The 17,500-nt window shown below is 41.8% G+C and overlaps 1 protein-coding gene across 4 annotated transcripts in view; it reads right to left on the bottom strand.

The window, feature by feature from the left end:
• mettl1 (methyltransferase 1, tRNA methylguanosine) overlaps positions 1-17,500 on the bottom strand; it is a 52,832-nt gene that overhangs the window by 7,203 nt on the left and 28,129 nt on the right. For 3 of the 4 annotated variants that reach the window (XM_061875454.1, XM_061875453.1, XM_061875452.1), the window contains exon 5: positions 8,041-8,142. The exons of the other annotated variant lie outside the window; for it this stretch is intronic. In XM_061875454.1, coding sequence (XP_061731438.1) covers positions 8,041-8,142 — 102 coding nt within the window. The remainder of the gene's footprint in view (positions 1-8,040; positions 8,143-17,500) is intronic. 4 annotated transcript variants of the gene reach the window in all.

Genomic DNA, 17,500 nt, shown 5'->3' with positions numbered 1-17,500 from the left:
TCGAAACTGTTAAATAATGAAGTAAAGAAATGTAAACAGTTGTTACGTTGAAATGTGGCTTTCGATACATTTCACGTTCTGTTTTTCTCTGTATCTTTATATTGAATATTATGCGAAATAAAGACCGCAAAGAAAACGATTTTGGAGATATCTGTTTTTGCGACATATAATTTGGATATATCTGCTTTTGACGTAAAACCACATCAAACACTCTTACTTGAAAGCCATTCATTACATCAGCATTTCTTAAAAGTTTAGGCTTTCATGACTTGCGTATGTTGATATTAAATAAACCATTGTACGCTTGTATATGTACCGGCAACACCAGCAGGCAGAAAATCGTTAATATACAGAATCGGTCAAAATGGATTTATCTGCTTTTGCATATGAACTTTTCATATATATATATACATATATATATATATTAGGGATGCACCAATTAATCGGTAACCGAATATATTCGGCCGAATATGGCAAAAAAAGCCACATTCGGCCTTCGGTGGAATGAGTTAAAAAGAAGGCCGAATAGTGGCGTGTGACGCAATTTTTGGACGCGCTGACGCAATCAACCAACGTGCAGTGACGTTGGGATATGTTGTGTACCTGTATAAGTGTATGAGGTTACATGCACACACTTATTGAGATTTAGTGGGGCCTCTGTTTACATTATTAGCCTGTTGTGTAGGCTACCTGTATAAGTGTATGAGGTTACATGCACACACTTATTGAGATTTAGTGGGGCCTCTGTTTACATTATTAGTCTGTTGTGTAGGCTACCTATATAAGTGTATGAGGTTACAAGCACACACTTATTGAGATTTACTTGAGCCTTCTGTTTACATTATTAGCCTGTTGTGTAGGCTACCTGTATAAGTGTATGAGGTTACAAGCACACACTTATTGAGATTTAGTGGGGCCTTCTGTTTACATTATTAGCATATCTACTGTGGCTAAGCAGACTTTTGCCAAAAGGACAATAATTCATTTGTTGTGGGTTTATCTACTTTAATGCACTTTATTTTTTTTTTGGAATGTATGTTTTGTGTGAAGGCCTAATATAAATGAAAAACTGTGCTTTTATTGAAAAGCGAAGGCTACTGGAATATTAAAAAAATGTCAATATTCAATAAAAAATTACTTTATTTGAAAAACATGTCTAAATATTTATTCTAGGCTATTTATGCAATATTAAAAAAATTGTGAAAAACTGCATTCATTATTCGGTATTCGGCCAAGCGTTCAAATTTTATTCGGCTTCGGCCACAAATTTTCATTTGGGTGCATCCCTAATATATATATATATATATATATATATATATATATATATATATATATATATATATATATATATTACACCATGGCAAAAAAAGAACAATTCAACATTTGACGTTACTATGGGGAGTTTTGACGGAGCAGAAACGTGCGAACTCGTTGGGAGTTTCCTCCTCTCCCAGCTTGCTAGCCTCAACCTGAACCTTGGTATTTACCGTGATGACGGACTGGCAGTGTGCCGCGCCTCGCCAAGGAGCAGCGAGAACACCAAGAAGCGCATATGCCAAATATTCAAAGAAAACGGCCTACGGATCACGATTGAAGCCAACAAGCAAACCGTCAACTTCCTCGACGTCACTTTCAACCTGAGAAATAACAGCTACCAACCATTCACGAAACCCAACACAACACTCCAATACGTGCACCATGACAGCAACCACCCGCCCACCACCACGAAAAGAATACCGACCGGAATTAATAAAAGGCTATCGATGCTGTCATCTAGCAAAGCTGAATTCGACCAAGCAACCCCCCCGTACCAGAAAGCACTTGATGAAAGCGGATACAACTTCACCCTCACCTATGAACCCACTCCAGGAAACCAACCAAAAAAGAGCAGAAAACGAAACAACATCATCTGGTACAATCCGCCATTCAGCAAAAACATCTCAACCAACATCGGCCACAAGTTCCTCACTCTGATCGACAAACACTTCCCCAAAGGCAACACCCTAAGAAAAATATTCAACAAGAACAACATTAAATTGAGCTACAGCTGTATGAATAACATACAACAAATCATTTCAAACCACAACAAAGCAATTGCAAAAGGACTGCCTACCCCCAGACTAAACGACTCTGAAACCAATAATGAATGTAACTGTCGCAAGAAACCTGATTGCCCTCTCAACGGAGGGTGCTTACAGACATCAGTCGTTTACCAAGCAAAGGTAACACGCAAGGACATTAACACATCCGACACGTATGTAGGATTAACCGAAGGAGCGTTCAAAACAAGATGGAATAATCACAACGCCTCCTTTAGAAACCAGACTTTGCGGAATTCTACAGAACTCAGCAAACACATTTGGAACCTCAAAGACAATAATGTTGAATATTCAATAACATGGCAAATTCTTGCATCCAGCACACCTTACAACAGTGGTAATAAAAGATGCAACCTATGCTTAAAAGAGAAACTGTTTATTATATATCATCCAGATCTATCATCCCTCAACAAGCGCAGTGAAATCATTTCAACATGCCGCCACAGACGGAAACACTTCCTAGGTAACACATGAGCCAATCACCACACCCTACGCCTGCCGGTACCCACCCACTCTGTGCCCTATATAAATCATTGTATGTGAATGCTTCCATTAAAATCTCCTGATGATTGAGGGAACCCCTCATGAAACAGTTCTGTAGAGATGAAGTAGTCTTGTGATTTTTTCCCACACCTACACCTACACATATATATATATATATATATATATATATATATATATATATATATATATATATATATATATATATATATATATATATATATAACTTTTTGGCTTAGGAACCATGTTGAAGAAGCAATTAAGGTCATGAATTGAGTTTCCACTACATACAGTATGTATCTACATATATATACAGGTGACACGCTGTTGATGGTGTTTACAGTCTGTGGCCGTCAACACTTCCTTGGTGGAGTCTGAGGTCTGTAGGCGTCAGACAGAGAGAGAAGGAGGCTGCTGTTGACATGACAACATGTCAGAGAGCTGCTTTGTGTGGCAGAAAATGACAAGTTTTGCAAGATCATCGTTTTGCGCTAATGTTTTTTTTTTTTTTTTGGTGTGTGTGGTTACGGCCGACAGTCAGCAGTTTTGCTCAATCGAGCGATCGATGGACCTCGTTACAATATTTGAGCAAGATTGTTGTATCTGTGGTGGCCCCTTTTTGTCCCCTGTCACCAACACACTTGTAGTTCAACTTTGTACTCACCGGGTTATGTTTATTGTTATTTTACAGCAGTGCTTCTCAAACTTAGTGTACCACCTTAATGACAGTATTAAGGTACAATAGTAGACCTAAGTATTCATCAAGTACCACCTTAATGACAGTAGTGTAGTAGACCTAAGTATTCATCAAGTACCACCTTAATGACAATATTAAAGTACAATAGTAGACCTAAGTATTCATCAAGTACCACCTTAATGACAGTAGTGTAGTAGACCTAAGTATTCATCAAGTACCACCTTAATGACAATATTAAAGTACAATAGTAGACCTAAGTATTCATCAAGTACCACCTTAATGACAATATTAAAGTACAGTAGTGTAGTAGACTTAAGTATTCATCAAGTACCACTTTAATGACAATATTAAAGTACAGTAGTGTAGTAAACCTAAGTATTCATAATGTACCACCTTAATGACAATATTAAAGTACAGTAGTGTAGTAGACCTAAGTATTCATCAAGTACCACTTTAATGACAACATTAAATACAGTAGTGTAGTAGACCTAAGTATTCATAAAAGTACCACCTTAATGACAACATTAAAGTACAGTAGTGTAGTAGACCTAAGTATTCATCAAGTACCACCATAATGACAACATTAAAGTACAGTAGTGTAGTAGACCTAAGTATTCATCAAGTACCACCTTAATGACAATATTAAAGTACAGTACTGTAGTAGACCTAAGTATTCATCAAGTACCACCATAATGACCAACATTAAAGTACAGTAGCGTAGTAGACCTGAGTATTCATCAAGTACCACCATAATGACAACATTAAAGTACAGTAGTGTAGTAGACCTAAGTATTCATCAAGTACCACCATAATGACCAACATTAAAGTACAGTAGCGTAGTAGACCTGAGTATTCATCAAGTACCACCATAATGACAACATTAAAGTACAGTAGTGTAGTAGACCTAAGTATTCATCAAGTACCACCTTAATGACCAAAATTAAAGTACAGTAGTGTAGTAGACCTAAGTATTCATCAAGTACCACCATCATGACAACATTAAAGTACAGTAGTGTAGTAGACCTAAGTATTCATCAAGTACCACCATCATGACAACATTAAAGTACAGTAGTGTAGTAGACCTAAGTATTCATCAAGTACCACCATAATGACAACATTAAATACAGTAGTGTAGTAGACCTAAGTATTCATCAAGTACCACCTTAATGACAACATTAAATACAGTAGTGTAGTAGACCTAAGTAGTCATCAAGTACCACCTTAATGACAACATTAAAGTACAGTAGTGTAGTAGACCCAAGTATCACCAAGTACCACCTTAATGACAACATTAAAGTACAGTAGTGTAGTAGACCTAAATATTCATCAAGTACCACCATAATGACAACATTAAAGTACAGTAGTGTAGTAGACCTAAGTATTCATTAAGTACCACCTTAATGACAACATTAAAGTACAGTAGTGTAGTAGACCTAAGTATTCATCAAGTACCACTTTAATGACAACATTAAAGTACAGTAGTGTAGTAGACCTAAGTATTCATTAAGTACCACCTTAATGACAACATTAAAGTACAGTAGTGTGGTAGACCTAAGTATTCATCAAGTACCACTTTAATGACAACATCAAAGTACAGTAGTGTAGTAGACCTAAGTATTCATCAAGAACCACCTTAATGACAACATTAAAGTACAGTAGTGTAGTAGACCTAAGTATTCATCAAGTACCACCTTAATGACAATATTAAAGTACAGTAGTGTAGTAGACCTAAGTATTCATCAAGTACCACCATAATGACAACATTAAAGTACAGTAGTGTAGTAGACCTAAGTATTCATCAAGTACCACCTTAATGACAATATTAAAGTACAATAGTGTAGTAGACCTAAGTATTCATCAAGTACCACCTTAATGACAATATTAAAGTACAGTACTGTAGTAGACCTAAGTATTCATCAAGTACCACCATAATGACAACATTAAAGTACAGTAGCGTAGTAGACCTGAGTATTCATCAAGTACCACCTTAATGACAATATTAAAGTACAGTAGTGTAGTAGACCTAAGTATTCATCAAGTACCACTTTAATGACAACATTAAATACAGTAGTGTAGTAGACCTAAGTATTCATAAAAGTACCACCTTAATGACAACATTAAAGTACAGTAGTGTAGTAGACCTAAGTATTCATCAAGTACCACCTTAATGACAACATTAAAGTACAGCAATGTAGTAGACCTAAGTATTCATCAAGTACCACCATAATGACAACATTAAAGTACAGTAGTGTAGTAGACCTAAGTATTCATCAAGTACCACCTTAATGACAATATTAAAGTACAGTACTGTAGTAGACCTAAGTATTCATCAAGTACCACCATAATGACCAACATTAAAGTACAGTAGCGTAGTAGACCTGAGTATTCATCAAGTACCACCATAATGACCAACATTAAAGAACAGTAGTGTAGTAGACCTAAGTATTCATCAAGTACCACCATAATGACAACATTAAAGTACAGTAGTGTAGTAGACCTAAGTATTCATCAAGTACCACCTTAATGACAATATTAAAGTACAATAGTGTAGTAGACCTAAGTATTCATCAAGTACCACCTTAATGACCAAAATTAAAGTACAGTAGTGTAGTAGACCTAAGTATTCATCAAGTACCACCATCATGACAACATTAAAGTACAGTAGTGTAGTAGACCTAAGTATTCATCAAGTACCACCATCATGACAACATTAAAGTACAGTAGTGTAGTAGACCTAAGTATTCATCAAGTACCACCATAATGACAACATTAAATACAGTAGTGTAGTAGACCTAAGTATTCATCAAATACCACCTTAATGACAACATTAAATACAGTAGTGTAGTAGACCTAAGTATTCATCAAGTACCACCTTAATGACAACATTAAAGTACAGTAGTGTAGTAGACCCAAGTATCACCAAGTACCACCTTAATGACAACATTAAAGTACAGTAGTGTAGTAGACCTAAATATTCATCAAGTACCACCATAATGACAACATTAAAGTACAGTAGTGTAGTAGACCTAAGTATTCATTAAGTACCACCTTAATGACAACATTAAAGTACAGTAGTGTAGTAGACCTAAGTATTCATCAAGTACCACTTTAATGACAACATTAAAGTACAGTAGTGTAGTAGACCTAAGTATTCATTAAGTACCACCTTAATGACAACATTAAAGTACAGTAGTGTGGTAGACCTAAGTATTCATCAAGTACCACTTTAATGACAACATCAAAGTACAGTAGTGTAGTAGACCTAAGTATTCATCAAGAACCACCTTAATGACAACATTAAAGTACAGTAGTGTAGTAGACCTAAGTATTCATCAAGTACCACCTTAATGACAATATTAAAGTACAGTAGTGTAGTAGACCTAAGTATTCATCAAGTACCACCATAATGACAACATTAAAGTACAGTAGTGTAGTAGACCTAAGTATTCATCAAGTACCACCTTAATGACAATATTAAAGTACAATAGTGTAGTAGACCTAAGTATTCATCAAGTACCACCTTAATGACAATATTAAAGTACAGTACTGTAGTAGACCTAAGTATTCATCAAGTACCACCATAATGACAACATTAAAGTACAGTAGCGTAGTAGACCTGAGTATTCATCAAGTACCACCTTAATGACAATATTAAAGTACAGTAGTGTAGTAGACCTAAGTATTCATCAAGTACCACCTTAATGACATTAAAGTACAGTAGTGTAGTAGACCTAAGTATTCATCAAGTACCACCATAATGACCAACATTAAAGTACAGTAGCGTAGTAGACCTAAGTATTCAACAAGTACCACCATAATGACAACATTAAAGTACAGTAGTGTAGTAGACCTAAGTATTCATCAAGTACCACCATAATGACAACATTAAAGTACAGTAGTGTAGTAGACCTAGGTAATCATCAAGTACCACCACAATGACAACATTAAAGTACAGTAGTGTAGTAGACCGAAGTATTCATCAAGTACCACCATAATGACAACATTAAAGTACAGTAGTGTAGTAGACCTAAGTATTCATCAAGTACCACCATAATGACAACATTAAAGTACAGTAGTGTAGTAGACCTAAGTATTCACCAAGTACCACCATAATGACAACATTAAAATACAGTAGTGTAGTAGACCTAAGTATTCATCAAGTACCAACATAATAACATTACAATACAGTAGTGTAGTAGGCCTAAATATTCATCAAGTACCACCATGATGACCAACATTAAAGTACAGTAGTGTAGTAGACCTAAGTATTCACCAAGTACCACTATAATGACAACATTAAAGTACAGTAGTGTAGTAGGCCTAAGTATTCATCAAGTACAACCATATTCACAAGATTAAAGTACAGTAGTGTAGTAGACCTAAGTATTCATCAAGTACCAACATAGTAACATTACAATACAGTAGTGTAGTAGGCCTAAATATTCATCAAGTACCACCATGATGACCAACATTAAAGTACAGTAGTGTAGTAGACCTAAGTATTCACCAAGTACCACTATAATGACAACATTAAAGTACAGTAGCGTAGTAGGCCTAAGTATTCATCAAGTACAACCATATTCACAAGATTAAAGTACAGTAGCGTAGTAGACCTAAGTATTCATTAAAAACCGAAAATTTCGGCCAGTGTAACATTACCACTGTGTTGAAATATCTGAGTGATTATTTAGTACACCACTAGATGGAGCCCAGATGGTTCAAGAGAGAGGATTAAGAGGTTACCAGTGCTTCTTGGGGGACCCGCACAAATAGTGGATGTTCGCTGAAGTGCTTCACCATCCAGAGGTGGACCTCCTCCACATCCGTGATGGTGTAGACCAGACCCTGTGCAGGACAAACACACCAACGGTCAAAAAACCTCCACCTAAAAGGACGACGTCACTCCTTCGTCCACAATCGGTCGCCACTACTACAAAATACAAGTTTCCACACCCTAAAAATTAGTTTTTGTTACATAAAAGTAATACAATGCAGAATTGTATTACTTTTAGGGGGCGGCATAGCTCGGTTGGCAGAGTGGCCGTGCCAGCAACTCGAGGGTTGCAGGTTCGATTCCCGCTTCCGCCATCCTAGTCACTGCCGTTGTGTCCTTGGGCAAGACACTTTACCCACCTGCTCCCAGTGCCACCCACACTGCTTTAAATGTAACTTAGATATTGGGTGTCACTATGTAAAGCGCTTCGAGTCACTCGAGAAAAGCGCTATATAAATATAATTCACTTCACTCTTATGTTAAGAGTCTGTCCCTTTTCTGTGCATTCTAAAGAGTGGAAAACTGCTCGTACGCGGCGGCTCACAATGCAGGAAATGGGGGGTATGATCCATCCTTCACATTTTCTACCCTTTGGGGTCGCGAGGGGCGCTGGTGCCTATCTCAGCTACAATCGGGCGGAAGGCGGGGTACACCCTGGACAAGTCACCACCTCATCGCAGGGCCAACACAGATGGAGATATGATCCATTTTGCATATTCAGTGTGTATTGTGCATGATGTCACAAGATAATTCAATAACAGTCAAAATTAAAGCTGCAAGCAGCGTTGGTCGGGTCCGCCTTTGGCTGCTGCCCCCGAGACCCACGGCCGGATAAGCGGTAGAAGACGCCTTGGTGCCACTATTTTGAGAACCTAATGCATTGTGAAAGTAATGCAGTTGTTGTATTGATGTGAAAATATCAAAGTTCCTGTTGATTTTTGCCAAAGTATGTTAATTATTAAAATGTAGGTCTAAATGAGACCTACATAGTGGTTTTTGTTTCATGTCTCTTTGACATTCCTACCGGACGTTACAAGCAGTTTTGTATGTGTTTTCTTCCTAGGAGCAGTATGTCTGTGTTGTATTCCTAGGGGGCGCTAGAGCACAATTTTGAGTTTTGGGGTTTGGTTTTTTTATTAGCTTGCAATTGTTGGCGGTCCTGATGTGTGTGTCAAGTTTGGTGAGTTTTGAAGCATTTTAAGGGGGTCAAATTACAGATGAAAGAGGCAAAAATTACATTTTTTAGGAAAATTTGCGCGGGTGTTCTTTGAAGGCACGTAAAATCAAAACCGGAGCAGTAATCAAAACTCTGATCTATACTTTCAATCAGAAGGGTCCAAACTCTTTCCTGTGCGAGTTTGAAGCCGAAACGACAAACGCAATCGGAGGAGTTTTCGTTTGAAAAAAGGTGACGGGTTTTCACAAAACTTTTATTTTGAAGGGGTAATTGCCAACTTCCTGTTGATTTTTTTTTGCAGGCTGTTAATTATTAAAATGTAGGTCTAAGTGAGACCTACATAGAAGTTTTCGTTTCATGTCTTTGCGGCATTCCTACTGGAAGTTACAAGCAATTTTGTTTGTGTTTTCTTCCTAGGAGCAGTTTTTTTCTGTGTTTTATTAAAAAATGGCGCTAGAGCGCATTTTTTGATTTTGGGGTTTGTTTTTTTCATTAGATCGCAATTTTTGCCAGTCCAGATGTGTGCGCCAAGTTTGGTGACTTTTGAAGCATTTTAAGGGGGTCAAATTACAGCTCAAAGAGGCAAAAATTGCATTTTTTGCGAACATTTTATTTTGAAGGGGTAATTGCCAACTTCCTGTTGATTTTTTTTGCAGGCTGTTAATTATTAAAATGTAGGTCTAAGTGAGACCTACATAGAAGTTTTTGTTTCATGTCTTTGCGACATTCCTACTGGAAGTTACAAGCAATTTTGTTTGTGTTTTCTTCCTAGGAGCAGTTTTTTTCTGTGTTTTATTAAAAAATTGCGCTAGAGCGCATTTTTTGATTTTGGGGTTTGTTTTTTTCATTAGATCGCAATATTCGCCAGTCCTGATGTGTGTGCCAAGTTTGGTGAGTTTTGAAGCATTTTAAGGGGGTCAAATTGGGACGGCGTGGCGCAGTGGGGAGAGTGGCCGTGCGCAACCCGAGCGTCCCTGGTTCAATTCCCACCTAGTACCAACCTCGTCACGTCCGTTGTGTCCTGAGTAAGACACTTCACCCTTGCTCCTGATGGGTGCTGGTTGGCGCCTTGCATGGCAGCTCCCTCCATCAGTGTGTGAATGTGTGTGTGAATGGGTAAATGTGGAAGTAGTGTCAAAGCGCTTTGAGTACCTTGAAGGTAGAAAAGCGCTATATAAGAGAAGAGAGAAAATTACAGCGCAAAGAGGCAAAAATTGCATTTTTTGCGAACATTTTATTTTGAAGGGGTAATTGCCAACTTCCTGTTGATTTTTTTTGCAGGCTGTTAATTATTAAAATGTAGGTCTAAGTGAGACCTACATAGAAGTTTTTGTTTCATGTCTTTGCGGCATTCCTACTGGAAGTTACAAGCAATTTTGTTTGTGTTTTCTTCCTAGGAGCAGTTTTTTTCTGTGTTTTATTAAAAAATTGCGCTAGAGCGCATTTTTTGATTTTGGGGTTTGTTTTTTTCATTAGATCGCAATTTTTGCCAGTCGTGATGTGTGTGCCAAGTTTGGTGACTTTTGAAGCATTTTAAAGGGGTCAAATTACAGCTCAAAGAGGCAAAAATTGCATTTTTTGCGAACATTTTATTTTGAAGGGGTAATTGCCAACTTCCTGTAGATTTTTGCTGAAAGAAGTGAGTGTATGAAAATTGGGTCTAAGTCAGACCTACATAGGAGTTTTTGTTTCGTGTCGCTATGACATTCCTAACAGAAGTTACATGCAGTTTTGTCTGTAATTTTTTCTTAGGGGGCGCTAGAGCGCAATTTTCATTTTGGGGGATTGGTTGCTTGATATGTTGGGAAGGTTTGCTATACCGACGTGTGTGTCAAATTTGGTGAGTTTTGAAGCATGTTAAGGGGGTCAAATTACAGCACGTAGGTGCGGAATAATAATAAAACACAGCAGTTTCAATAGGGTCCTTGGACCATGGCAAAGGACCCTAAAAAATGAGCAGCATAATATGACATCAGATGTCCTTCACTGTGTGGTAGGTTCCTGCAGACATTATCTCCTTCTGTTGTTGACTATTTTTTCCATACGGTGTTGATGCGGAACCTCGGCATTTTGTTGGTGTGACACCGGCCGAGACAGTAAAGCACTCATTCTCTAGCGAGTGACTTTCCAAATGATGCTACATATTAGCAGTAACGCTAATTTTTGTAGTAACGCCTTTGCCCCACACTTGACAAATTGCGGTTGTCTGTTCGACATATCCTGGGAACGCCTCGGGATCCCCCGGGAAGAGCTAGTCGAAGTGGCTGGGGAGAGGGAAGTCTGGGCTTCCCTGCTTAGGCTGCTGCCCCCGCGACCCGACCTCGGATAACCGGAAGATGATGGATGGATGGATGGATGTTGGACATATTCCCGCTTGAAGCCAACCCACCGCCAGACCAAGGACCCCCTGCTGTATAGCTCGGCGGTATAGCTCGGTTGGTAGAGTGGCCGTGTCAGCAACTTGAGGGTTGCAGGTTCGATTCCCGCTTGTGCCAGCCTAGTTACTGCCGTTGTGTCCTTGGGCAAGACACTTTACCCACCTGCTCCCAGTGCCACCCACACTGGTTTAAATGTAACTTAGATATTGGGTGTCACTATGTAAAAGCGCTTTGAGTCACTTGAGAAGAGCGCTATATAAATATAATTCACTTCACTTCACTGTTTTTCTTGGGGATTGATTCTTCAAAGGAACTACTTTTCTGCCGCCGCGACACGAGAAGCGCGAGCTGACAATAGCGGTGGTTGCGACCCGCCATAAGATAAAGAAGGCGGAGCTTGAGTTGCGTACATTGATTGTATGTTTTACTCTGTTGCAGACTGTGGAGGTTGCTTGGACCACCAACCACTGACATGACAGCTCCTTTCCAGGGTTTAGAACACGGTTTTATTTCTCCCCCCAAAATTTTGGGGGTTGTGCTTTCCTCTCTCCTCCCCAGCTGCTGCCTTTCTACAGAGCGACAGGTGATTAGATAATCAGGCCCAGGTGGGCCCTCTGAGCACCTGTCGCCGGTCCTAGCACACCTCATTTCGCTGCAGGTCCGTAGACCACGCCCCCCTCCACACACACATAGTATTTATGATACTGTTAGCGCTAGCCGAACAAACATCCATCTTTTTCCGCTTATCCGAGGTCGGGTCGCGGGGGCAGCAGCCTAAGCAAGGAAGCCTAGACTTGCCTCTCCCCAGCCACTTCCCGGGGGATCCCGAGGCGTTCCAGGCCAGCCGGGAGACATAGTCTTCCCAAAGTGTCCCGGGTCTTCCCCGTGGCCTCCTACCGGTCGGACGTGCCCTAGGGAGATGTTGGGGTGGCATCCTGACTAGATGCCCCGAATCACCTCATCTGGCTCCTTTCCATGTGGAGGGGTAGCGGCTTTACTTTGAGCTCCTCCCGGACGCCAGAGCTTCTCCCCCGGTGGAGGAAACTCATTTTGGACGCTTGTACCCGTGATCTCGTCCTTTTGGTCATAACCCAAAGCTCATGACCATAGGTGAGGATGGGAATGTAGATCGACCGGTAAATTGAGAGCTTTGCCTTCCGGCTCAGCTCCTTGTATACCGATACAGCGTCCGCATTACTGAAGACGCCCCTGTCAATCAATCAATCAATGTTTATTTATATAGCCCTAAATCACAAATGTCTCAAAGGACTGTACAAACCACTACAACATCCTCGGAAGAACCCACATAAGGGCAAGGAAAACTCACATCCAGTGGGACGCCGGTGACAATGCTGACTATGAGAAACCTTGGAGAGAACCTCAAATGTGGGCAACCCCGCCTCTAGGGGACCGAAAGCAATGGATGTGGAGCGGGTCTAACATGATACTGTGAAAGTTCAATCCATAGTGGCTCCAACACAACCGCGAGAGTTCAGTTCAAAGCGGATCCAAGACAGCAGCTAGAGTCCCGTCCACGGGAAACCATCCCAAGCGGAGTTGGATCAGCATCGTAGAGATGTCCCCAACCGATACACAGGCGAGCGGTCCATCCTGGGTCTCAACTCTGGATAGCCAGTACTTCATCCATGGTCATCGGACCAGACCCCCTCCACAAGGGAGGGGGGGACAGAGGAGAAAGAAAAGAAGCGGCAGATCAACTGGTCTAAAAAGGAGGTCTATTTAAATGCTTGAGTATACAAATGATCCACTCATCCCTCGTGAACAAGACTCCGAGGTTCTTGAACTCCTCCACTTGGGGAAAGGTCTCCTCCCCAACCCGGAGATGGCACTCCACCCTTTTCCGGGCAAGACAAACAAACAGTGCTTTGGAAAAACGGGAAACCCCCGCAACCCGACGGAGGAAACTCATTTGGGCCGCTTGTACCCGTGATCTTGTCCTTTCGGTCATTACCATAGGTGAGAATGGGAACGTATATCAACCGGTAAATTGAGAGCTTTGCCTTCCGGCTCAGCTCCTTCTTCACCACAATGGATCGATACGGCGTCCGCATTACTGAAGACGCCGCACCGATCTCACCATCCACTCTTCCCTCACTCGTGAACAAGACTCCAAGGATCTTGAACTCCTCCACTTGGGGAAAGGTCTCCTCCCCAACCCGGAGACGGCACTGATTTGGGCCGCTTGTACCCGTGATCTTGTCCTTTCGGTCATGACCCAAAGCTCATGACCATAGGTGAGGATAAATCAACCAGTAAATTGAGAGCTTTGCCTTCCGGCTCAGCTCCTTGTATACCGATAAGGCGTCCGCATTACTGAAGACGACCCTGTCAATCTCACGATCCACTCTTCCCCCACTCGTGAACAAGACTCCGAGGTAATAGAACTGCTCCACTTGGGGAAAGGTCTCCTCCCCAACCCGGAGATGGCACTCTACCCTTTTCCGGGCGAGAAAAACAAACAGTGTTTAGGAAAAATGGGAGAGCCCGGCCACCTGGTGGAGGAAACTCATTTGGGCCGCTTGTACCCGTGATTTTGTCCTTTCGGTCATAACCCAAAGCTCATGACCATAGGTGAGGATGGGAACGTATATCGACCGGTAAATTGAGAGCTTTTCCTTCCGGCTCAGCTCCTTCTTCACCACAACGGATCGATACGGCGTCCGCATTACTGAAGACGCCGCATTGATCTCACCATCCACTCTTCCCTCACTCGTGAACAAGACTCCGAGGTTCTTGAACTCCTCCACTTGGGGAAAGGTCTCCTCCCCAACCCCGAGATTGCACTCCACCCTTTCCAGGGCGAGACAAACAAACAGTGCTTTGGAAAAAAACGTGTGTGTTTTCTTTTAGTCACTGGTAAGCACAACAATGAATGAATATTATTTCTGGAGCAGATATTTTTTGGAGGAGGCAGGGCCCGCCCACTCCAGATGAAAGTGGTAGACTCCACATAGTTTGAGCGCAAGGACAAAGAGCCTTAACAGACTTTGCATTCTGACATTTTCCACTGGCACGACAAGTGACGAGATGTGCAAACCCCCAAGAGCAGCGAAGTTGTCACGTTGTGTGAATGGTAAATAAAAAACAGAATACAATGGTTTGCAAAAAGTATCAGTTTTTATGGCTTTAAACCATAACCAAGCATGCATCAATATAGGTGTGAGGAGGCGTGGCCTGCGCACCTGCAGCGAGGTGGGGCCGGCTCAGAGATGGGGGACAGGTGCGTTGATGGCCCGCCTGGGCACAGTTTTCTCGTCACCTGTCGCTGTACAAAAAGGCAGCAGCTGGGAAGGAAGTGGTTGGTGAAGTCAGACTGGATGGCCGAGAACAAACCCGAGCGGAAGCGAGACGGAGACGAAGACCCGGAAGAATGAAAAGCGACCGGAAGTGCGAGACGGGGAGAAGAGGCGAGTGCTGAAAAGCGACCGGAGAAGGTTTATTGACAAATAAACAAAATCTCCAAACCGTCGAGCCTGTCATGTGAAGTGAAGTGAATTATATTTATATAGCGCTTTTTCTCTAGTGACTCAAAGCGCTTTACATAGTGAAACCCAATATCTAAGTTACATTTAAACCAGCGTGGGTGGCAACTGGGAGCAGGTGGGTAAAGTGTCTTGCCCAAGGACACAACGGCAGTGACTAGGATGGCGGAAGCGGGGATCGAACCTGCAACCCTCAAGTTGCTGGCACGGCCACTTTACCAACCGAGCTATACCGCCCGTCATTGGTGGTCCGAGGAACCCGGAGGTGAGAGCGCTCCACAAATTGGCGCCCAACCTGGCTGGACCACTGGAGACGAAGAAGAAAATGAAGAAGAAGAAGACAAAGACGAAGACAAAGAAGAACAAAGGAGGAATGAAGAAAAGGTGAAAAAAGGGGAAGACAAAGTGAGCTATATTTATATAGTGAGCTATATTTATATAGCGCTTTTCTCAAGTGACTCAAAGCGCTTTACATAGTGAAACCCAATATCTAAGTTACATTTAAACCAGTGTGGGTGGCACTGGGAGCAGGTGGGTAAAGTGTCTTGCCCAAGGACACAACGGCAGTAACTAGGATGGCACAAGCGGGAATCGAACCTGCAACCCTCAAGTTGCTGACACGGCCACTCTACCAACCGAGCTAAGCCGCCCCAAGATGAGAAGAAGAGAAGAAGAGCGGGAAAGACTAGCGGAAGAAAAGAGGAGAAAAAAGGAAGTAAAGACAGGGTGCACACTTGGCCGTGGCCGACTTCCTTTCCTTTCCCGCTCCCTCGGTGGGGGGGAACAAGACTCCGAGGAGGTATGTGAGGAGGCGTGGCCGGTGGACCTGCAGCGAGGCAGGGCGCCCCTGAGATGGGCGACAGGTGTCGCTACATCTCTAAGTGCTACCATGAATTGATTAACGTGGACCCCGACTTAAACAAGTTGAAAAACTTATTGGGGTGTTACCATTTAGTGGTCAATTGTACGGAATATGTACTGTACTGTGCAATCTACTAATAAAAGTATCAATCAATCAAGTTAAAACTCTACTATGCAAAGCCAAAGCCATTTATCAACAACACCCAGAAACGTCTCGTCGGGATCCCCAGCAAGAACATTCAGAAGCTGCGATACATCCAGAATAGTGCTGCTGGGATCCTGATGAGAATTCGGAAATACGACCACATCACACCAACTCTCAGATCCCTTCACTGGCTTCCTGTTCCGCTCAGGATTGAACACAAAGTCTCCCTACTAACCCACCAGTGCCTCCATGGGAAAAAAAACCCTCTACCTCAAATAACTGCTCAACCCCCAAATATTCCACACGACACCACCGCTCCAAACAGGCTAGCCCCCTCCAACCTCCTAGCGGCGCATTCGCCATGACCTTTTTAATCACGGCTTCGAGTAAAACTGCCTGTGATCCAAATGATGCAACCTCGGCATAGGTCTGTGCTCTTGTTCCACTTATTAGGCTCGCATGTGGGTTTGCTCGTATGTGCGGAGCAATGATTGTTGACAGACGCATGAAAATAACCCAGAGGTTAATCCTCCATGTCACTGCCGTTTACTTTGGAGGCTGCACAGAACCAGCACTTCTGGGCCAACATTTACCCAACTTTTTGTCCAGAGGAGGGGGGGAAAAGACTTTTTGCACACATGTTATCTGCTAAGTTGCAGAATCACTTATTACCTACCATGCACCTTCATTTTAGGGACAAACAGTCTTTGTAGTCCCCCCCCCCCCCCACTGATGCAGTTATGGCTGGGGGCCAGCAGGGGAGGGCCCCTATGGGCACACACACACACACACACACGATAAAACTTCTTTAGGTACGAGGCCTTCTGAATAGAATAGAGGAGCATGTTCGGCAGTGCACACACACTGAGTTCTGCAAACCCCGTTTCCATATGAGTTGGGAAATTGTGTTCGATGTAAATATAAACAGAATACAATGATTTGCAAATCCTTTTCAAGCCATATTCAGTTGAATATGCTACAAAGACAACATATTTGATGTTCAAACTCAAACATTTTTTTTTTTTTTTTTGGCAAATAATCATTAACTTTAGAATTTGATGCCAGCAACACGTGACAAAGAAGTTGGGAAAGGTGGCAATAAATACTGAGAAAGTTGAGGAATGCTCATCAAACACTTATTTGGAACATCCCACAGGTGTGCAGGCTAATTGGGAACAGGTGGGTGCCATGATTGGGTATAAAAACAGCTTCCCAAAAAATGCTCAGTCTTTCACAAGAAAGGATGGGGCGTGGTACACCCCTTTGTCCACAACTGTGTGAGCAAATAGTCAAACAGTTTAAGAACAACCTTTCTCAAAGTGCAATTGCAAGAAATTTAGGGATTTCAACATCTACGCTCCATAA

This window comes from Nerophis ophidion, linkage group LG16, assembly GCF_033978795.1.
Source record: "Nerophis ophidion isolate RoL-2023_Sa linkage group LG16, RoL_Noph_v1.0, whole genome shotgun sequence".
In the NCBI taxonomy this organism is placed as follows: domain Eukaryota; kingdom Metazoa; phylum Chordata; class Actinopteri; order Syngnathiformes; family Syngnathidae; genus Nerophis; species Nerophis ophidion.
This window is presented reverse-complemented; position numbering and strand designations above follow the sequence as displayed.